The sequence below is a fragment of the Argiope bruennichi genome, chromosome 6, assembly GCF_947563725.1.
Source record: "Argiope bruennichi chromosome 6, qqArgBrue1.1, whole genome shotgun sequence".
Classification (NCBI taxonomy): Eukaryota; Metazoa; Arthropoda; class Arachnida; order Araneae; family Araneidae; genus Argiope; species Argiope bruennichi.
Genome location: NC_079156.1, coordinates 8,689,299 through 8,710,845, shown reverse-complemented (window position 1 = coordinate 8,710,845; position 21,547 = coordinate 8,689,299). Strand labels below are relative to the sequence as shown.

Below are 21,547 nucleotides of genomic sequence, written 5' to 3'. Positions count from 1 at the left end.
ATTCGTAGCATAGCTTTCAATGGCATTTTAAATATACAAGTTAAGCACTAATATAAAAATCAACCTGTAAATTACCTCTTGGATTCCATCTTCTGTAGATATCTCTCTTGGTATATTAATATATTTTAGAATTTTTTCAAAATACATTAGCACTAGCAAAATTAATTATATTTACATACCAGAAGCAGCCGAATGCGAACTTTCATCAAAATCGTCTTCTGTACAAGTATCCTTATCATTAAAATCACTTTCTGCTTTATTTAAAAGTCTCTAGAGCTCCGCTTCATAACGAGGATCAGTAGGTTAGATGATATTTCGAGGACCAAGTTTTAGAGCCATCTGCTAAGCCTTGTATAACTGGAACACTAAAAGTGAGGTGCTGTCTCAAAGATTTCGCTCTAAGAAATAGTTGAAATATTTAAAAAAGCATACGCTGAAACCGGTTGAAAAGTGCACGTTTAGTGAAGTTCACTAAACAAGAAGCTACATGGTCAATCCTTTCGGATGAGCTAAAAATAGAATAGGAGTGATTGAAAGCCTATCCTTAGTGGTCTGAGATACCGCATCCCATTTAAAGAGTTAAGCCTATTTTTACGATGTATTAAAACTTTTTGTTGGACATCTATTTATTGATTTCTTTTATATCTTCTTTCTTTTAAATGAATTCACATTTTGATGACATGTTGACTCCTGAACATTTCTAATATTTTGCTGTTCCAATAATTAGAAAAATGAAGCGTTGAATGATATGAACTGGAAAAATATTTAATGAAGCAGCCTGAATTCGCTCAATGGCTTATTTACATTTGATTTGACCGTTGTATTCGATAATAAGTACTAAGAAAATTTCTGTGTTACGTTGGCGTTATATATAGTGAGATTACATCTTTGCGTTTTCATTATAAAGGGATATTGGGAAGAAAGTTGCGAAATAGTGGTCATTTACGAAAAATATTGCGAGAGAATGAAAATTTTAAATCTTTAGACAAAACTGTCTCTAAAATAACTAAGCAAGTACATATTGTATCTTTTTTTCAAAAACATTAAGAAATCTTCAAAAAACAACTTTTAACGATAATGCTCACGAGTTGGCACATTATCAACGAATTGTATAACGCATGATGAAAAAGGCAGATCGGTGTAGCAAATTTGACAAGCAGTTTGGGTAGTCGTCAAATTTTAATTAGATTACTACTTTTTTTAATTAATCTAAATGCTACTGGTCTTCTCCAAAAAGTTTAACTATGATGCTGCAAAATATCATATTTACACAATTTTTTTTAATAGTTTTTCAGTGGTCCCAACTATATTTTTGATCAATTTGTTTTTAAATATTATTTTTAAAAAAATGTTTTTACAAATATAATTAATAGCAATATTATATATATATAGTTTTAATTGCTATATTTAAACATACGGCCATTTCAATAAGATTAAATACATTTTTTATGTGTGTGCGCGTTATCACTATTACATAATGAAGAATAAATTTTAAAAATAAAATAAATAAACAAGACTTAAACATAAATCATTATCAAGTAATGATGCTTCCGATTAGATCTTCGATTCACCTTTATTTTTATAGATCTCAAAACTCAATGTGCCCTATAATTATGCCCTATGCAGTAGATCATTTTTAATACGCATTTTGCCGTAAACCCTTTAGCGTTCAAAAAAATATGACGAAGCCATGTTCAAATTTTTTTTATACATTTTACACAAAACTGAAGATTGAAAAAAGCATAGAATTGTATTTGTCAGTTGGCATTAGGCTTTAATGCGCCTTTTCTCTATTTCAGAAAAGGTCGAAAAACTGAAATTGCCTTCCATCCTTCTATACGAACCAGAAGATAATTATTCCTCGGAGAAAGAGACCAGCGAAAAGAAATTCCCGAACATCCAAAAGTCACCCAGCAAGTCCAGATCTAAAGGCATGTCACCACTTCCAGATACCAGTGCCTTTTCCACAGAGAATATGTCTTTGAAACTACCCCTTTTGCAACAAGTAGTGCGCTGCAGATGTAATATCCAACCACATCAGTATTGGGACGGTCGCAGAACCCGGTCAGCTGTGGACTGTGTCGCCAATGTGCATTTCCTCTCCGAAGAAGAGATGACCGAATTTGATTCGAGGTTCTCTCCTCTGGCAGGTCGCAAAAGTTTCAGCGGGGACAAAAAAAGGAGGACATCCTCCCATCATCATCGATACCGAGCCCTGAAGACGCAGACCTTGAAACGATTAAATGCTGGCAGGTTGTCGGCAGACAAAGCTGTGACATTCCATGTGGACCACGCTAGGGAGAGGAACACATTCAAGCTACCGACAGAAAAACTGGAGAAAAATAAGAAATGGCAAGTTGTGTTTACGATAGCAAAATCGAAAGATAAGAAGCAGAAATCGGAGGAGGGTTGAGAAATTTCCTAGAAACAGAAAGAATATTGTTTCAAAAATAATGTCATATCAATTAGAGAAACAATAAGATACTCGAATCAACTAATCATTCAAAAAAGGAAGTCGCAACTCAACATAAAAGCAAAACAAACTCACTTGTTTTTAAAACAGGAAAACAAGAGTTCATGGAAGTCTGTAAAAGATGGAGCCAGCAACATTTCATTCTGTCATTAGGGACAGATAAGAGTTATGAATGCAATGAATAAGTTTGATGTGAAATTATGAAAACCCAGAGCTTCAGAAGCAACTTTATAAAAAGAAATCAGTGTCTGATAAGAGGAGAAAAGAAACGAGATCCAGAATCAGGAAATATTTCAAATGAATGTAATAATGATATGCCGTTCATGAAGCATAACAAGAATATTACTAAGCATCAATCGATGATAGAGATGGAAAACAGAAAAATATGATCCTGTTCAGAGTCCGTTATTCGAAATATTATAGCAGGGATTGTGAAGATTCATAAAAAATGCAAGAATAAATAATAGTTTTTCTATGTGTTTGCTGAACTTATAATAAAGCTATTTTTGTACTAATGAATTTGTTAAGTCTCCAGCCTGCTGCTCTAATATAAAGTTTTTCTAATCAGTTTGAATATTTTTGTATTTTGCAATTCAATATAAAAAAATCTTATAAAATTTACTATTTGTTTTAGATTGGTTAACTTTTTATTATGTTAATACAATAGATACTTTATGGATTATAATTTTATACTCTGTATTAATGATTGCACTGCAAATATTGATTGACCTTCGACAAGGAATATAAAGTGTCCCAAAATTAACGTAAGACTTGAAATAGCAACCATTCATGCATTAAAGTGTTGGCAACCCAATAAAAAATAACCATTTGACTACTAGTAGTTTAGGGCGAGTAAAAATGGAACCAACTGCATGAAAGTGAAATTAGAAATGAAGTGTAATCATAAAGATTGAATTATGCACAAAACAAATGGAATTCAGTCATTGTTATTGGTAAACAATCTGGCCACCAAATATTTGAAAAATGAAATCGCAACTTCTTGTTTCAAAAGATTATTAGTATACACAAATTAAACTAACAAAATGAAAGATAAAATTGCAATAAGCAATTTTTTTATTTCTGGAATTAATTACTGACAATGCATTTAGAAATTCACAAATTGCAATAATAAATAAAATTATCACACAATTAAAATTGCTAATGAATTTTATTGAAACTCTCAATAATTCATACAAACTGATTATAACACTTTATATTTTCATTTAATTCTGTACAAAAACAAAACATACATTTCACTCAAACTCAGAATGCAACTAAAAACCATATTATTGATTGAAAAAATTGTGCAGACGAGAAACTGAACTGAAATGATTTTAAAAATCCTAAATCAATAAAATCAGTATTGCCAACAAACAAAAAAAAGGAAAATAATAATATTTACATTCCATTTGTATAAGTCAGTTCAGAGAAAGAGGATCTTCAATAAATAAGAGAAAAATACGATTTTCATCATTTATTTTGATTTAAAACTAGAGAATTGCTTTTCAAGTAAAATATTCTCTTTAAAATATAAAACATCTCTGTATCACTATGTATACATATGCTACAATTCTTTAAATAATTGCTGTAAGTGAATATAACACGGGATTAAAAATAAAATGATATTTTGAGCTTTTACTTAAACAGTATATACCACTAATATTTGATATGGAAAAACCATTTTTGTAATAAATTTCTGAAAACTATCAAGAAAAAATTCTTAACACACTGTAATAAATAAAATATTTTAGGCATTTTAATCCACTTTCACAATGAAGTTTATTTTTTGCTAAGTGATTCTTATTTCTCTGATGATTCTACAGCATGACAGAAAAGATGTTTAAGGCTTTTCCAGACCAATATTTGTGAAATGCGAATAAAAAACACTAAGTAAATATTTATAAAGAGTATGTGTTCTTTTTATAACCATTTATACAAGTAATATGTATACGAATCTTTTTCATGCATAAATAGTGAATCAGCATTTTTTTGCTATTTTTATTGCAAATGTGAATTTGGAAACATCCATAAAATTGGCCATTTTCCAGACTACAGCATAGCAAAATCCTGATGTCATATATATATATGTATATAAAAATGAACAACTGTAAGGCTACAAAACACTGTTAACTCTGAATATTGTTACAACATACAACAAGTTGTTCTGTTTTTTTTTTAAACAAAATTAGTACATAAGGACAAAAAAAGAGCAAAACTTTGTATATTCTACACACAATGTACAGCCATGAATCACAGACATATCTATGGTTAGTCGCAGAAAACACATCAGTCAAGCGGATGTTCAGGGCAGGAACGATTCACTTTGAACCAGGCATCTATACAACTGAAAACAGAGAATGGAAATTAATACCATTCATGCAAAAAATAAATTTCAACAAAATACAGTAATAATCCATCTATTAGATTGCATATGTCACCAGACTATGCATGTAATCATCAACACCTATATAGAATATCAATACAAAATATAAAATGACAAAAAATAAAAAAATAAATATAAATTTTCAAAAATTTAAACATGAGTTTTCTAGACACTTTTAAAGTGTAAGACCTCATATTTATGCAGACAGTGTATTTAAGAATATCATTCCATTTCACTCTCAACATGAAACAGTGTTCAAAAGAGTATTTTGTTCTATTAGAAGATAAGCCAATCTATACAGGTTATGCTTTTAACAATATCTCAGGTATGATTGTGATATATTAATTAATTAAAATTATAGAAGAAAATCTCATGCACATTAAGAGAATGCTTTAAAAAATAAGAGAAATTAGAAGGGGGCAACCTTAATCTTTTTTTTTTTTTTTCTTTATAGAAAGTTTGAATGAAATAAAATAAATTGAGTATTAACTAAGCAAATTCCCAATTTTACACAAATACATGCATAAAATATTACCAAGAATCACTGAATCTTTTTCACCAACATTGAAACCGAGTTGCTTAAGATGTTTTTTTAATGTTTGCAAAACCTTATTTAAAGACTTTAATGAGATATCTTAAAATTATTTAATTAGATTGCAGTTGGTAATATAAGGAGGGGGGAGAGTTATACTGCTACTTCCATTCCTCAACTTACTTGACATTCCAATTCCTCAAAAAAAGTTAACATAGGTAAACAAATTTAGAACATAAAAATCACGCTAATTTTATTAAATATGCAAATATGTCATTGACAACTATTTCTTTTGCCATCTGTTTCCACAAAAATTTGTGATCTTCAAATGAAGAATTAAAAATTAACATCTAATCTAATTTTTCTGGAATGAATATTATTGAACTGAGTAAAGGCGATTTGATTATGAAATCTATGCACTCCATGAGAATAGCATCTTCATATCATTATTCATCCTTTCTGATGAAAGTACAATACAGAACATGATTCACTTTTCACATTTACTTGTACTCTATCAAAACAACATTTCTTACTGATTCAATATTTATCGAATTCATTAAACATTCTAACATTTTTTTAAACTAGATACTGACAATTCATACATGAAAAGCACATAATATTATTGGATATTACTTTTGTGGAATGGAAGTCTTTCAATAATTAATCTCTTCTTATACCTGCATTTACTTTATCGAAGGCAGAAAAAATACATAGTCAGAAAAATCATAATGGTATTAGCAATTTACTAAAGAAATAACTTGAACTGAGAAATTTTCTTTCAAAACTTTAAAAGGCACAATTGTTGTTCAACTAACCTACTTATATCATATACATAGAAAATCAAAAGTGGGTCATCACACATTTGAAGTAATGGCTTAATGCGCTCTGCCGTAAATGCATATGAAACCAGTTGAGAAAGTCTCACCACTGCTTCATCGCATATATCCTAATGAAGGTAATGAATTATCCCTCTGCACAAAAATGAGATACTTTAAAAGCAAGGCTGTGAATGCCACGGGGGCACAGATTTTTGCTTTTACACTTCCAGTATAGAAAAGGGGGAGTGGACTGAAACTTTTAGCTGGCCAATTAAACTCAAAATTTATGACAGAGCTACAACTTTAGAAATAAGATAATTTAACAAATTTCAATTATTTAGGCTTGGGTTTTTTTTTTTTCTTGTTTTTTTTTTGTGCAGTGTTTACATGCATATGAACATACAGACTGAGAGATGGTCAACTAAATGATGGATTTGGTTCAAAAGTTTAATATTTAGCATCTATACTTTAGATGCTAAAACTGTGGGAATAGATTTCTTTCAAAATTTGATTGAAAGCCGTAAATTTAGTACTATGAAATTCTAGCTCAAAACATTTTTCAAATTATTGTGTTCATTGATAAGTTATAATATCAAAAATGTGTTATTCAGAGGTTTGAATCATGGAGATAGAACAAAATCTGGAGATCCAATTTTGCAATGTACATAATAAAATGCAAATGTACATAATAAAAATTGCAACCCATTGATCTTTGCAACAAACCAGCATAAAAAAATGTAAATAAAGCATGAATTTTATGATCCTAATAATTAATATTATTAATTATCAACACACATAACCAAAACTTGTCAGTCACTAGACACAAAAAAAAAATTAATAGACATCGCTGGCTAATTATATATATCTGATAAAGAAATCATTTCTATTTTGTAGTCCTCACATTTTTAAATGCAGGATGAATATTCACTTGATTGCAAAAAGCTAGTCAGAAATAACCATTAAAAATAGTAGCATTATTGTTCTCAAAAGCTTATTTTTCAACTGTCAGATAGCATAAAAAACCCATAAATATAATTAGCAAATCAAAATTAAATTTTTATTGAAATGCAGGTTATAGGAGCAAATTCATTATATGTTTGATGACTGAATGAATCTAAATCAGTCAAATTTATATTCAAGGGGAGTTTAGATGTTATGTACATCTCTTACAGTAACAGATGCTATGTTTACTATCATGGAATAAACACTGGACGATTAGGAAAGAACTGGAATATTATCAACATTTTCTAGAATCTTATCATAACATTAATTTAACATTAGCATACAAATAAGCAAACATTGAAATTTACCAAGCTTATCAGTCTCATAACAAATTTGATCATGTTATTAAGAAATTAAAAAATAAGTATGTTTAAAAATAACAATTTTTCTAATAATAAAGTTGTTAATCAGGACCCTGCAATTTCTACTTTCTACTAATTTCTACTACAACTAAAAGTATTTTTTTGCAATTAGTAGAAAAAGAATATATCATTTCATATAATGAGGAAATAAGTAGGAAGCATTAGACACACAAGCAAATAGCCAAATGAATTATATTTCATATTTTCCAATGTATTTCTAACAATATTTAAATTTTTTTTAATTCAATAAGCCTCAAAAAACAGTCTATAAAATGGTATAAAAGGGGTCATATTAACCCTCCTGCCTATAGCATTCAGAATGCTACACTTATCGAAAGTGGCACGTCTGAGACCTGCCACCTCACGGATTTGGTCATAAATCTGACATCCAACCCACTGGGGGACCACACTCCCCCGTCGCCCGTGGTACGCCTGTAGCTTCCCGCAAAATGTCGGTAGGTGGATAAACATCAAAGAGCCGGAAAATACGTTTGGGCTAGGGGGGGGGGAGGAGTCAAAGAAACTGAGGGTTTTGAGCGGTCGAAAGGGGAACGCGTGCCGTCTGAAGATTTCTCTGGTCGTGGGTCCGCTGCCACAGGCGGGGGTGGCACCACGAAATAAGGGTGACAGTTTTATGACCACATCTGTGAAGATCATCCGGTCGTTGGACCGCGGCTTAACAGGTTTACCCTTTTGCGGTCTGTTCAGGACTGCAGGGATGAAGTGATTAAGAGACCGCATTGTGTGAGTGACAGATGTTACTAATCGCAGTCTTTCGATTTCCAAGGGCATTTTTCTTTTAGTGTTTAGGAATAGAGTGACAATAACAATTGTTTTTTTTAAAGGTTTTTCGATTATTTCATAAAATTTACGTTAGGAATAAGTTATTATTATGTTTAATTTGATATAAATCTAATTTTTATAAATTGAATGTGTTCGTCTAATATTTTTTTCATTGTAATATTTTGCCAACATTTTCTTATTCCGCCGTACTGCGAAATTATTTCATGAAATTAAGTACAAGCAATTTAATTCTTGAAATTTATTAACATTATAATTTAATTAACAGAAATTCTAAATAAATTTTGGAAATTTCAATCCCGAGGTGTACATTTCCAGTTTTCAAATTATATACGGGCGAAATGTGTTCGCTCTAGGTAAAAAGTTTGATCTGGAGATCGCCAATACGGACACTCAATTTCATTATAAGTAGAGATATTCGCTACTTTATTAGAAATATTCACAAGTGGTCTGCGTGTCTGGCAACCTTGTTGAAACTAATTCTGCTTTTAAAAAAATGAAAATTTGGGGCTAAATGTTATTAAGAATAAAGAATTTCAAATTACTTGAAATGTGGTTGTTTCCAAAAGTTTCTTTACTCCAGTGACCGAAAATACCTTGTTTAAGTGTTACACTTTTTTAGCATATTGGAATAATTTTTTAATCATGGTTTTTGTGCATTTCTGAGTATTTTAATTGCTGCTGAATTGTTTACATTTTGAATACTGCCAAGAGGGATACTGCACAAATATAGCTTTATTTTTAACCTTTCTGTTAACATTTTACAATAAAAGGATTCTTAGGCTCTTACTGGGTGAGAAGCTTCGCAAAAACTTATTAGTGATTTTTAAATTAAAACCTTTTTCGTTACGAGTCATCTTTGGGTTTACTATCCAGTGCACTGAATACGATAAGGTTCCATTTTCTGAAAATCGTGAATTGCTATTTCCGTTTCTTCTCTTCAGGATGTGCTGACGATCATATGAAAGTACTCCTTCTAATTTCATTTCTTATTTTTACCATTATCGGCGCACTTATTAGCATTAAGGGACTATCAATCTGATGCTCTTCCAACAACGTCGTTTCAAGCATTTTTCTTGACAAGATGATTTAAATCGGATTTTCCTCACAACGTTCGGAATCTAAATGACTTCATTTTCTTTTATTCCTTAAGAAAAAATTTTAAGATTTCTAATTGTGGGAAGAAAGATGAAGAAACTATGAGACAATTTAAACTGCTTCAAAGTTTGACATGCGATTTCAAAAAATATGTCTTTAAAGCTAATGTGACAAAATATATAATGCTGTCAAACTTACGAAGCAAAATACAATTTTAGTCTTCAACAAACAAGAAGAAAAGATATAACATGCATTAGATACATTAAAAATTTAAAGGTACTAAAATATATGAAAAATTAGGCCAACATGTTAAAAAAAGGTGCATCAATTTTGCATATATATACTAGTATATATAAAATACCTCGCCTGCATTTATTTGTTTGTGTAAAAGAAAAAAGTATACAGATTTTCTTTAAATTTTTTTAATTTTTATACTCAATTTCTAAAGAATATTTAGAACCCTTAGCCCTAATTAACAATAGTTAATTACTTCTTTAAAGCTTTAGGAAAGAAACAAGTATTTTAATTTCTACATTTGACATATTAGGAAATAAAAACTAACAAACTTGATAAATAAATTAAATTTGCATCCAGTGAACTCAAACCGGACAAACAGGACATCGAAATGCCAATTGCACGCATTAAAAATTTTTTTAAATGCTAAGATATGAGATAAAATTATATCAAGCAATTAAAAAAAATGACAACAAAACAAAAACAACGTATAATTCTTTCATTTTAATCAAATTAACTTAAAAAATTCTCACTTTTAATTCCCATTCACTTTCACATAGATTAAAATGTGCTGATTAAATTATTCAGCAGTAAACATATAAGTAAAAATGTTAGCAGAAACCAATTTCACATTAACAGAAGCGTGTGATGTATATGAGATTAAACATTAAAATAAGATTAAAATTCCAAGGGAAAAAAAAGGAACTTATAAAAACTGTGTTTATATTAACTTTGAAAATATTATTAAAAACTAGAGAAAAAATAGAAAAACAATGAAACTTATATCTCTACAATGCTTACATTTTTGTTTGAATTCGTTAAGGAGTGTGAAATTCCATAAAATTTAAAGATTTAAACAAATATTCAGTTTTCATATATAGATTATTACATTATAAAAATAAACGTTTAATATAATCAAAGTAAATATTTTCAAAAAAACAAACATTTCAATAAATTGGTTTTATACCATTTAAATATCTCCCCATTTTTAAATATGCTTATTAATGAAAACTAAGAAAATTATTTCGTTAAAAGTTAAAAAATCTCGTTCATTAAGTAAATTCTGTAAATATGTTTAAGAGCACTTTTTTCAAATATAAGTTGCATAAACAATCTCAATTCAAAAATCTTTAAATATAAGCAAGTTATAAAAGAGAAACTTGTCAAATTTTAATTATATACTTTATAACTATCTTTTAGCTTAACAATTTTCATATGTTGAAAACTTTAAAATCTTATAAATTAATAGTGATAATACATATATGTGTACAGTCCAGGTATACGTTTTCATACATTCAACTTTATTCCCGTTATTTAAAACTCATTTTGGATATGCATTTAATCTCAAAAGTAAAGGCTCAGAACGTATGCGAAATTTTAAGATGCTTAAAAGGACATGAGCAGGAAGACTTCAATCATATCGTCCATTGATACCGATTCCCTTCTCCTTATCTCACAGCTTGAGTTTGGGGGAAGAGAAAAACCGGAACCCATAAAAATACAGGCCCGCCAATTTTAAGGGAGTTTACGTTTCTGTGATCTTACAGGTCCACCATTTTGAACGGAGAAAAGATTCTGTTATTTTTCGGGTGTGAAACTAGGAGGGTTAAAAATCAAAATCATAGACTGGAATTATACAAATGCACATTTAAAAACAATTATCATTTATGAAAAATTATGAACTTTGTACAACGTTTATAAAGCAAATTTTATAACATCTTTCAATCTGTATTCAAAAATCATTTAGAAAAATTAAAAAATACTGGGGGGGGGGGGGAAAATAAGCTCTTTCTCCTCTAATCTTTCTTTTCTTCTAATTGTCATTTACAATTTTTCCCCAAGTATAATTGTTTATTCCTTTGTCAAGCATTTCCAGGCAAGTAGTAAAAAAGGCAACACATTCGTGATATTTAGAAACACCTCCAAACTTTTACCAAAATCTGGATAATTTTTGCTTCTGCTTTTCAGATTAGAATAACATTTTTTTTTTTTTTTTGAATAAAATTCAAATAAGCTTAAAAATGCATTACTGTTTTAAGCGTCTTTGCTTTTTGGCTTTAAAAAATGCTTAATGATTAAAATACCATTGTATGAAATAAAAATAAACAGAAACAATAATTACTAATGAAACAATTATAGGCTGTACCCATTGGTGGATCAACAATAAGAATTGCATAGTTGCAACATCTTCTGTTTATTACTTAAAATTGCCTTTTTTTAAAAAAAAATCTTATTTGCTTCTTTTTACACTCAGTTGTTTGCTTACTTTGCCACTCTGAGAGTAAATACGATGATCAATAAAAAAGGAAAAAGCGATAAAAACAAGAAAATAAGATCAAAAATGAATCAACCAGCCAGGGAAATGCAGGTAGGGCTGATCTGCCAGCTGCACAAAAATATCCGCTATTCACACAAATGATTGATTGATCTGAATACAAAAGGCAAAGCTGCATTCTGCATGCAAAATTGCTATCACATCAGCTCCAGCATGGAACATGGAAAACTAGTGCCCACCCCTTCCCCCTCCCATCTAAAGTGTGCAGTTATTTTTAAATTTCTTTCTTCTCTTTTTCTCAGCGACTATTTATGAGTTTTGGTTTCGAATCTTGCAGTTCGGATAAAAATACCTTTGGTTTACTGGATATTTATTTCCTTTTGTCAGAAATCATGCTTTGAAAATAAAAGTATATGGATAATTTTGTAAAATGTTATTCAGTTGAATATTTTATAAGGAGGTATCAATTACTATTAAGTATGCAGCAGATCATTTATTGCACATCTTATATGGTATACATTTTTGAAATATAATTATTGAGCATAGTGGGCAAAAATAGTAGTATGTGGGGAGGGGGGAGCAGAAGATCTGATTCTTTTTATCTCCAAATCATAACTTAACCATTCACATAATTTTTCTGTTAGCAAAATTACAAGGAAACACAGGCTTTGCTAGAGGTTACATAATTATTTTGTTCTTCTTCAAATTGCAGTTTTGAAGCTTCACACTTCTAAAACATAACAATTTGGGTATAAATCAGTTTTATTTTCCATCTATGTATTGTGAATTTCAGTTAATAAAATGCAATAGTAAGTATGTAGCAGGTGGGAAGATCACCGATTTATTATTAATTAGCTTTCCTAAAAATGGATTTTTAATAATCCTTTTTAACTAACAAATAAATCTGATCTATTGTCAACCAATATTGCATTACAAAATTGCTTTATCATTATGAGATGAATTTTTACCCTGATCTTTGTAAACACTTGAACGAAAGAATAGTTATTAATTTTGATTTCCTCATCAATAGATCGACTATTAGCATAATGGGTAAAAAGTATTTTACACCACCAAGAAAACCTATGAAAGATAAAAGTAATGATATTTAGAAGGGATTTGTAGTAATGTTTTTAGTGTGTCTAAAATCAGTCAAGAATGTGTATGCACCCCCCCCACCCCCCCTAAAAAAATGAATTACCATATACATAGATGCTAAGTTATTAGAAGATTAGGAATTCCACTCAAATTTATTTCCTGTATTAATAATAAATGATAATGACAGATGCAAGACTATATGTCGCATATTTGATAATTTGTAATTTTCTTACTCCAAATAAAGTCAAACTTATTTAGGTTATTCTTTTAAAATAAAAGGAGAGTTTCTGTTAGCTCATATTAAAAGAAATAAATTTTTTTCTGACAGAGGATGATTCATGCATTTATAAATTGATTTGATTTTTCACCAATACATAACACTTATCAGTTCTAATTACTTTTTTTTATTACTTATTACAAATCATTTTGGAAATTGGGGCCTAAAAGGACTTCATTAGTTGTTGCATTCAGAAGAGCAATTGGAATATTGTTTACCACATAGAGGGATATTCAATTGGTTTTCTTGAGCAGCAATAATTTTTCACTTTGGGAAACTTTTGGCTATTTTAATTACGTAGTGTAAAAAAAAAAAAAAAAAAAAACAATAGTGATTTTGAATTTTTATATCTACTGGTTGTTTCAGCCTTGGAATTATCATTCCATTAATTTAATGATTTTATAAAAGTAATTTCATTATCAGCCTACACTAGACACAATACAGAAAGATGAAAGTGTGAGTAAATGTTTTTTATCAGTTGTTCCATGTCTCAAACAATGCTAATCTGTGGTTCATCTTCATTCTTATTCAGTCAGTTTACATTATTTATTGCATTAATTTACTCATATAATTATGAATATTCTTATTTTATAAATAAATGATTCATACTAAAAAAAGATTTATTAATTACTAAATTTTTCCTGTTGAGATTTTATTCAAATTATATAATTGTGCATAAAAGCTCAGCAGGAGATTCCATTTATGAAAATCAGATCTTATTTCAAAATAAGAATTAAGTGAATCTGGCTATTTGCAACTTAAGAGTTTTATATACTTTCATTTTTACATTTAAAAAAGTTATAAATGATAAAATGAGAGTCAGTAATACAGATTTTGTTCAATTAATAATCTCTAAATCTTGGAGATTATTAATGGAACAAACAATTACCATTTTATGTTAAAAAAAAGTATTTTTTAATTATTTTTTTTTTTTTTTTTTTTTTACTGCCAATGATACCAAATATTAGTTTTTAAGTTAAAAAACAAAATTAGTGAAATTTTAAGTCAAAAAATAAATCCAGGACATTAAAAAAAAATGCCCATTTAAAGGGAGGGGAGGAAGAGTTTTTACAGAAATAATCATAAAATTTTAATTCAAATAATCTTGAGAAAATCTGGTGGAAGCTTAAGATTATCTCAAAACACTGCTAACTTGGTAAAAAATATGTGCATTATAATTTTTGAAAATATTTAATAACTTACACTTTGTGGTATATACACAGGCAAGGTAACCTGGCAATAGTGTCCCCCTGAGTTAACTCTTCCAAACAAATAACGCACTCACCTTTATCTTCTATTAAAACATCTTCTGCAAATAATAGAGGAAGCATTGTTTGAATATTTTTTCATGACAAAAACTATAGAAATGCAAAAACAAATAATTTTACTGAAAAACTATAATGTAATTTTATAACCTAATTTCGAATACTTTATTCACATAACCTAAATCAAATAAATAATTAAATAGTTACAAAAATTTCTTTCTATTAAAAAGTATATATACAGTCACAAAAATTGGAGCCTCCCAGGTTTATTCTGCTATCAATCATCGTACCTGAAAATTAAAATACCATTTTAAAAATAGTAAGGTGTACTAAAAGATGCTGTGCCTACAATGTTTATATGGAATTGTCTACATAATTAAATTTGCACAAATTTTGAAATTTAGTAAAGAAACATTTTTTTTTTTTTTTTTTGATGCCATGAATAGATGTCTCATGAAAAAGTTATCTGGAGCACAAATTTTGGTTAACAGATTAAGATTACATCGAGTGATATTTGCTACTTTCTATTCAATGATCATCTATGTATTCAGAGTGTAAGATTTAGATATTCTTAAGACATCCCTAATTGTATTTATTTTCCTGAGATTTTAAAAGCATCAAAAAGTTACAATCTGCATGTAAAATTGATCGCTGCTTCATTCCTGACAAAATATTTACAATAAAGTTTGTCTTTTCTCCCCAAAGAAATATTCAAAAACATTGAAAGTTTTGTGGCATGAGCAAAAGAAATAGAATTTAATATATTTTGTATTGCTTAGAAGAAATATTAATATTAGTATAAAGATTAATACAGTACACTCCCGATTATCAGCGGAATTGGGTGGCGCGGCCGCCGCGGATAACAAAAATCGCGGATAATCCGAAAAAAAGCTAAAAAATAGCAAAAGAGAAAACAGTCATTCAAACTTAGAAAAATCGTTTTATGTACAATAAAACGTAAAATAAACAGCAGGAAATGTTTAACTAACTCTTAATATTTTAGTATATCACTCAAAACTAACCTAAAATGCGTTTTGCTAATGAAAACAGAAAAGTGCTTTGTATTTACGACAGACGTCAAGGATACACAGAAAAATTAATTCATATGTACTGTTTTAATACTGTAATGTATTATGTAATGACAAAAGCATAACTGTAAAACTACACCTTTTTGAAGAAATCAGTCATTTGTGTTTGCTTCTTGCTTTGGAAGCATTTTCTCTTTGCTTGGAAGCAAAAAAAAAAAAAAAAAAACCGCGGCAGGCGCGGATAATTCGCTCCACGGATAACCCGCCCGCGGATAATCGGGAGTCTACTGTATCTTACTGGTAGAAACAGAGAGAAAAAATAAACTGATTTTCAATCTTCTTCCTTTTTTTTTCTTTTTTTATCAGGATATACTATTCCTATCATCATATTTACTAATCATAAATAAACAAGAAATTATACTACATTTTATTTTATGAATATATAAAAAAGTAGGGCATCTCTTTCACTGATAAATGAAAATTAGTTTTCTTTCAAGCATTGCCATTAACTCATTATTCTATAAAAATGCTCTTGATTGCAAAAGATTTCATTATTTGAAGATGTATATACAAGCCATATATGTGTTACAAATATGGAATGCAAACTGCAGAACATTCACTCTAAATGTTCATTTATTTATTTTACATATCTTTAATTTTCATTATTAAAGCACTTTTAAAGCTAATATTCATCATACATATTGCTGCTTCTGAGATATATATAGAAATTTGAAAGCAGGTGTAATTATAGGAATAATTATTCCATATGTTGTATTTAAGAAATAACTAGCTTAATAATGGAAAAATTATCTATAACTTTTTTGATTAAACACCAAAAAAATGTCACATTTATTAATCAAGTACATTAAAATAAAACAAAGCAAAGCAAATCTATAAAATAAAATTATAAAATGAGAATAATACAATTAAATATAATTTATCAAAAACAACCTTATTATATACTTAAAAATCTGAGAATAGATACAAGTTTTATTTTCATATTCGTTCTTAAAGATTTGAAATTCTTGTCAAAAAGATAGAAGACCTAAATTTGTAAATAGAGTTATTTGATAAATCATGACTGCTCAGTGAATTAAGTCAAACAAAAGACAACCACAAGTATTTTAAAGCCTTTACTAATTTCTTCTCTGTATCGTATCTTTTTAAAAAATAATAATTAAAAATGAATTTGATTTGAATTTTGTAATACAACTTTTTTGCTTATCAAAATAAATAAATAGTAAAAAAAAAAATTTAAACAATATAATAGAAAAATTACTTATAGGAATGAATGCTCCCATAAATGGCTCTTCCTCTAATTTATGCCCAAATTTAAGTGTGTTCCACTTTATATGCATTAAAAAATATAATAATAAATAATATATGAGCAAAATGAGAGTAGAATGTGTAGAATATTTTATATTTTTACAACAAAAAAAGTTTAGATTTAGTTATATGATTTTCCAGTTATTATTTCCATAATCGTATTATTCTTTAAGATATCAATAGAAGAATAAAATAGATCAAGATATAAGATATCAATAGAAATATAAAATTTAAGATAAAAAAAAAGTCAAAATTTTGTTAGCTTCTAATCTAAAAGAAATAAACTATGAAACTTAGTTTCAGGGTGTAATGTTTGATGTATTTTTAAAATTTAATGAGAAAACTAGGGTGCTGCCATTTGGAATTTTTAAGTTTATTCTTATTTCAATATATAGAGAGCCCCCTATGAAATGGATTCAAAAATCTCTTAGGATATGTTAAATCCTTTTGAATGATACTTTTAAAAAAATATTTGATGTATAATGCCAAAATAAAAATGGGGGTGGACATCCATTTTTTCCCCCTGCAAATGCACACATGAGAAAGCACAAGAAATAAACTTGTCTCTTATGTGAAAAATTATCAGCCAATAGAATAAAAAAAAAAAAAGAAAAAAAAGAAAGAAAGAAAGTTTGCCAGAATTTTAAAATTTCACGTCAATATCAAATACTTGCAAATACTAATACAGAATTCAAAATGATCAGATAAGCAATTCAAACATTTTAAACATATAAAATTTTACATCAAAATATCCAACATTACATGAAATAGAAACAATCCAACAAACAAATGAATAGAATACATTAGTTCATTTTGTGAATTTATGATCAATACTGCATTAAAATTCTAACACATACATGGAAAAAAAATCTAGTATTTCAAAAATAATTCATTTAGAATTGCAACTTTTTTTAAAAAGAAAAACCAATGATCTACATATGAATTTGCATTAAATAAAAATTTGAAATGTATATAACATACTAGTTAAAAATGTGTTATAATTTCATGTACAGCTTATTAACAGTTAAAACAATTTAGTCTTGTATCATTTAATGAGCAATGTAGCAACAAAAGTAGATTGAGCATCAAAAACGAGAAAACAACAACATTCATAACAAACCATTATAAATTATTCTTGGCTTTGTAAGACACATAACTAAATGGCACTCCACATCATCTGGCGGTACAAATTTTGAACAGACTGGGCACTTGATTCCTGCACAAGAAAAAAGAGTCATTTAATAAACAATCATAATTTACTTTACAATACAAGAACATTAATCACGACTCCTTGCTGCATGCCTACTTATGCTTATGCCTCTCTTCAAATTGACCTCGTAATAAAGATTTTTTAAATATTTTTTCAGTACATAAAATTTGAACACATATTTATTAAACTGAATAGCTGATGGGATAAAATTCTTATAATAAATTGGATAGTAATTGCAAAGTTTGAGGAATTCAGTAAGAGTTGATTTAAGTCTATCTGGTAACTATTTAAATAATTCCTTTGTTTCAGCCAATTTATAAAAACGGGTTACACGAAAATCAGCCTCATTCTTACATTCATTTAATTCTGACTTCATCATATTTATAGTTTTCAAACGAAGAAAATGAATATAACGAACTCTTTTATGCTAATAAAAAAATCTGTAAGATTAAAAAATAAATAATTAAAAATAGAAACTCAAGTATAATATAGAATAATATTTTAAAATCTTTACAGAATATTTCTTGAAACTAAAATGATGCGAAAATAAAATGAAATCAAAACGATATAAGTCCATATAATGAATATGCATGACTCCATCGAGAGGATTTATAATATGCTCTTTGAAAAGCTATGATATGTCAACACAATTATAACAAGCTATTACCTAGTATATTTACCAAAGTTCAGAGACAGCGACATTACGAGGGCATATTCATTATATGGATGAATATGCACATATGGCAGGCAACTAACTGCCCGCTTTTCTCTGACAAGGAAATAGTTGCCCCTTGTCAGAAAAAAATTAAAAGCTTCATCGGCAAAATTCTTTCCCGTTTTGGAAAAATGAGTACTAAGTTAGATTATGATAATTTAAATCCTGTCTTAAAAGTTAAGCAGTTGAAATAAACGGATTTCGTCCGAATTTGATGACCGGTTAACAATAGCTAAGTCAGCATAAAAAGTCGGACATCTGATTCTGTTGTCCATCCAGAATGTAATTTGCAATACATTTGGTCGATACAGCGACAAGTGAATACAATTTTGCCTACCGTTTTTATGGTCGATCGAACGGATGAAAAATTGTATGAATTTTTACTTTCACCGATTGTTTTGATCTTTTACTAGTGGAATTGTTATGGGAAACGAGAATATCCATATTATGCAAGAATTGGGGCAAAACTTTATCTGCTTTTTGATATTTACAAAGAAAAATTGAAGCAAAAAGGAAAGCAATTTCTCCAGCAATCTCACATTTCGATGGGATAATGCAGCGAATGCGTGAGCATCTTTCGATTTATTTTCTCCGATTAGCTAAAAGATACCAATAAAGAAGTAGTAAAAGGTTACCCTATAATAAACATAATTAATCTTATGCTATCAATTAAATCACAAAATATAAAACACAAATTATTTTTCTAAAAGGAAATACAACCAGACTTTTGACTTGGAACATTTTCATCAAAGATCCGTTTTAAAAAAAAGCTAGTGAGTCAGGTGAAGAAAATAATTCCTGTTGTTACTTGAAGAGTTCCAATTTTTCGGAATTTAAAACATCGCGTAGTGTTTAGCAGGTTCGAATGCTCAAGGCACACTTGGTCATTCTTTTTCGATGCGGAGGGAGTAGAAATCCTAAATAGGATATCCGTCACTTGAAGAAAAATTGCAGTTGTTAGTTTTTAGTGTATTCCTAGTTATTCCTTCAGAAATTGTCCTTATTAAGCATTATCGAGTTCTTTATGCTATTCCTTCAGAGGAATAGTATGGTGATTCACTGTTTGAATCGTTCATCAACCTGCCTATATCTCGTCCTATAAATAATATTTTTAAAAGGGTTGGCTTTCGTTGCACTTTGATATTTATAAAGGAAACCTGCGAATTAGACTTTAAAAAGAATACAATTTCTCTAGCAACTTGACATTTCGTTCGGCATACGATAGGACTTCGACAGTTTTCAGGTAATGACAGGATATTCTCGCCCCCCCCCCTCCTTTTTGTTAAATAATTGGGGAGGGGTGAGATTTTTCAGCATCTATAATTTTATTCCGAGTTAAAATGTAGCTTGTTACATCTTTCTCTCAATGTTTAATCAATAAAATTGTTTCTAAGATATTTAATTGTGTAAAATACAAAAGGGAATCCACGTCTCCCCAGAAATTTATTTTCTAGGTGAGAAAGCTATTTTGTCTCCGAAGTATTAATCTTGCAGCAAAATAAGATATTCGGCACTTGTTGTTTGAACACAATTTCAAGATACGTTATTTTCTTCTTGATGTATTTGTTTATTATACGATCTTTCCTCTAGTATTTCTAAAATGATTAAAATAACATTAAAGTAATTTTTTTTAATTAAAAACGATGCAGTTTTCTTTGTATTTCAATATTTTTACTAACGCTTCACAGAAAGGATTTTAAAAATAAAGGATACTTTTCTTTTTATTCTATCATATAGAGCGTTTCCATTATAAAATGCTTTAGAAGCTTCGTTAATTTTTTGGAAGCTACATATTAAAATTCAATTAAATTTAACTATCCAAAGTCAAAACAATCAAGTTGCGTAGAGTATTAAAATAAGCTACTATTTCTTTAACCAGTTATATCAAATTTCTTGTTTTTAAAATGTAAAAAAATAAATTCCGGATTGTAAAATCTAAATACGAAGAATATCTCGTTTTTCATCGGGTATGAAATATTTTAATATTGAATTCATGTGCTACCATCGTAATTTCGCAGTAATATTGAAGCAGAGGAGGAGAGAGAGTATTATAGATGAAGATAATTATGGTATGGAGACTACATAGTTCATTTTCTTTAATTTTTCAAGTTTTAAAATACTAATTGAAACTATTTTTGTTTTCTTATAGCACTGTGTATGTGCGTGTAATTTTTATTTTCAAATTAGACATTTTCTATTGTTACCTTCGCCATATCAAAAACCCTCTTTAAACAATCGGAATGTTTCAGGGATTCATTCCCCATTCTGCTTAAGAATTTATATTTCAATCAGTTTGAGGAATTTAAAAACATTTACTTTTAGAAGTTTATCAGATGAAATATTCTCCCAAAATATTTTCAAATTAAAAGTGCTAATATTCTTATTTTTATTGAGAAATAGTAACTTTTTTTTCAAATAAGTGTTTGTTTAACCAAAAATAACAAAAATGACTATAATTGATATTCGGGTAAATAATTAAAATTTGATTTCGAAAAGTCCTTTAACATTTGATTTGATTGATTTCGTCCATTTAATTAACGTAAGTTTAATAAGTTAGTAGTAATTATATTCACTCGTTTCGGCTTTTTATTTTATTTCATTTCATTATAAAAATTTAAATAATAATACGAAATATTGTTTTCAATATCAAAAC

The 21,547-nt window shown here is 28.6% G+C and overlaps 2 protein-coding genes across 2 annotated transcripts in view; one reads left to right on the top strand and one right to left on the bottom strand.

Moving 5' to 3' along the window:
• The window catches only part of LOC129972177 (uncharacterized), a 95,523-nt gene extending 92,521 nt beyond the window's left edge, over positions 1-3,002 (top strand). The window contains exon 15 of the mRNA XM_056086207.1: positions 1,800-3,002. Coding sequence (XP_055942182.1) covers positions 1,800-2,413 — 614 coding nt within the window. The 3' untranslated portion in view covers positions 2,414-3,002. The remainder of the gene's footprint in view (positions 1-1,799) is intronic.
• Positions 3,003-3,770: 768 nt separating this feature from the next.
• LOC129972247 (E3 ubiquitin-protein ligase znrf2-like) overlaps positions 3,771-21,547 on the bottom strand; it is a 50,947-nt gene continuing 33,170 nt past the window's right edge. Inside the window, exons 2-4 of the mRNA XM_056086309.1 lie at positions 18,090-18,185; positions 14,554-14,659; positions 3,771-4,817 (exon numbers count right to left, since the gene is read on the bottom strand). Coding sequence (XP_055942284.1) covers positions 4,760-4,817; positions 14,554-14,659; positions 18,090-18,185 — 260 coding nt within the window. The 3' untranslated portion in view covers positions 3,771-4,759. The remainder of the gene's footprint in view (positions 4,818-14,553; positions 14,660-18,089; positions 18,186-21,547) is intronic.